General features: G+C 36.1%; 1 protein-coding gene across 1 annotated transcript in view; it reads left to right on the forward strand.

Moving 5' to 3' along the window:
• Nucleotides 1-2,371, forward strand: part of BPHL (biphenyl hydrolase-like (serine hydrolase)) — a 19,321-nt gene that overhangs the window by 14,819 nt on the left and 2,131 nt on the right. The window contains exon 7 of the mRNA XM_010000969.1: nt 1,480-1,603. Within this exon, the coding sequence (XP_009999271.1) occupies nt 1,480-1,603 (124 nt within the window). The remainder of the gene's footprint in view (nt 1-1,479; nt 1,604-2,371) is intronic.

Genomic DNA, 2,371 nt, shown 5'->3' on the forward strand with positions numbered 1-2,371 from the left:
ATTTGGGCAAAAAATTAAAGAAAACCAAAAATTTGCAAAAAAAAAAAAAAAAAAAAGAGCAGCCTGTGGACTACAGGTTTTTTTTCCAGGAGTAGCTCAGGGAGGGCAACTTTGAACACAAGCAGGCCTCCTTTGAATTAAACACACTGCACAGAAGTTTAAAAATGGCAAATACAAGAAAAGGGGTTAATAAAAGCCATCAGAGATGAAAGGAGGACAGCAAAACCTCGACTGGTCAAAAACAACTCAAGTTCTTTTTAAGATACAAGATTAAAAGCTGTCCCACTTAGGGCAAATAGAGTGAAAATTTGTAAGAAATTAATTTTTAGGAGATGCCAACATATAGTGAAACTGAATAAACTGTGGAATTGCTTCAGAATTCAAGATTCTTCTCTCTGTTCTACAATGTTGGAGTAAATATAATCCAGTGGTTATAGTGCAAGACAGAAACTAGGAAATAGTAATTGACTGCCAACTATGTCCATCAGTAAATAAGTTTACTGGATACTTGTTCTGAAGAACAGTTAATATTTGTGCAGGTGTTTGGGGACCATGGGTGAAATGCTCTAGATCAAAATACTTAACTGGTAGATCTGCAAACCAAGACTATATAAACAACCAAGCAATTGGAAAAATTGTGAAACTGTACTTTAGAGTGAAGGTATGAGCATTAGCTGTACAGCTGTTGGCAGCTGCAAGGATACAACTACAAAGAGGACAAAGTTAGCTCAAAGATACATGGAACATAAAACTCACCAAGTGTGTTTTGCACACAGAAACTCTTGCAAGAGTATGGAAAGTTAGGCAGAGTCTGGAAACTTGGTTGCTAAGGGACGAGGTAAAAAGAAAGGGGGTGGGGAATAGAAGTCTTTACAGAAAAGCATTAACATTACTTCTACTGAAAATAAAGACGAGTGATCATAAAATTATTCTTGAGGTTCTGTGAAATGAATGAGCAGGGAGAATAACCTTTGAATATTTCTAGTACAATTTGTGTTAAATTATTTGTTAATTATTCATTGCAGACAGCAGAGGGTTGGGAAGCTGGAAGAAGCATGAGTACAACCTAAATACACTTGTTGCTAAAAGTAGCAAATCTTGTAGCCTGACAACCTATGTAACAAAATGTAGCATAAACATGAAGGACACAAGACTGGAAGGCTAAAGAGACCAAAGCCATGGAAGAGATGCATGTGTTTCCTGTGAACTAAGGGAAGCTGGCAAAAATGTGGGACTAAAGTACTTCATTTGCTCCATTTGTGCTAGTATCCATTAATGAAGCAAATTTCAGTAAAGTAACATTTTGGAGAAAGAACTGTCAGTTAAAGTCCTGATTACATAGTTCTGTAGATCAGTTGCATGCAAGCCTCAAGGAGAGGCAGTAGCTAGAACCCAGTGGAGTTCACAAGCATTTTCAGAAGCAGTTTCAGTCTTTCCATGCTATTGTAAAATTGTGACCTTCATTTATTTTCTCCCTAGGTAATATCTGCCAGCAGTTACTGACTGATATTAAATGTCCCACATTTATAATTCATGGTGAGAAAGATCCTTTGGTTCCCCAAGCTCATGCAGAATACATTCATAAGCACATCAAAGACTCTCGGTAAGTCATGTGAGAGAATATTTATAGACCACTGTTGAAGAAATTAAGTGGTTCAAACCCACAGTTTAAAAAAACAAACAAACAAACACTTGGACAAGTTGTCTCTGCCACACACAGCTATTCTAAACTTCCCTAGTAAGTTGCAATGCAGATAATATAGCTGGTCTTTCTTGCAATATAAAAACTATATTTTCATAAGCTCCTTCCTAAAGTTCCCCAAGATAAACCAAGTAAGGTCCTTTTCCTCTTTCTACTTCACACATAGACCCACTCCCTAACGTTTATTGAAACAAGCAAATTTCTTCTGTTATGGCCATTGCATTCCTTTTGCTGCAAGTCCCATTCACTAGAGTAATGAATTTATATGCTATGAAAGGAGAAGAATTTTCAGTTCTTAGAAAGCAGTACAGGACATCCCAACATTTATTTTGCCTTGTTAATATAAACAATCACCTCAAGGGTTTTCTTTTTCTAACTGTCCCATTAATTTTCAGTGTTTTTAAGAAAAGTGGAATGAGAAAAAAAATTACAGCTGTGCTCAGAGATACTGCTTTATAAACAAGAAATATCTCAGAGCACCATCTGCTTAATCTGAAAACTCCAGAAATGCTTCCAATAAAAAGCTAGGATTGCACCAGCTGAATTTTCTTCATAGATTTGCACACAAATTTTAGAGTTCTATTACTACTTAATAACAGACTGTGATGATTAACACTGGAGAAAAGAATTAGGGGAACAAAACCCATTTTTATGAATACAGAGTGTAGG

Source organism: Chaetura pelagica, unplaced genomic scaffold (assembly GCF_000747805.2).
Source record: "Chaetura pelagica isolate M959 unplaced genomic scaffold, ChaPel_1.0 scaffold104, whole genome shotgun sequence".
Classification (NCBI taxonomy): Eukaryota; Metazoa; Chordata; class Aves; order Apodiformes; family Apodidae; genus Chaetura; species Chaetura pelagica.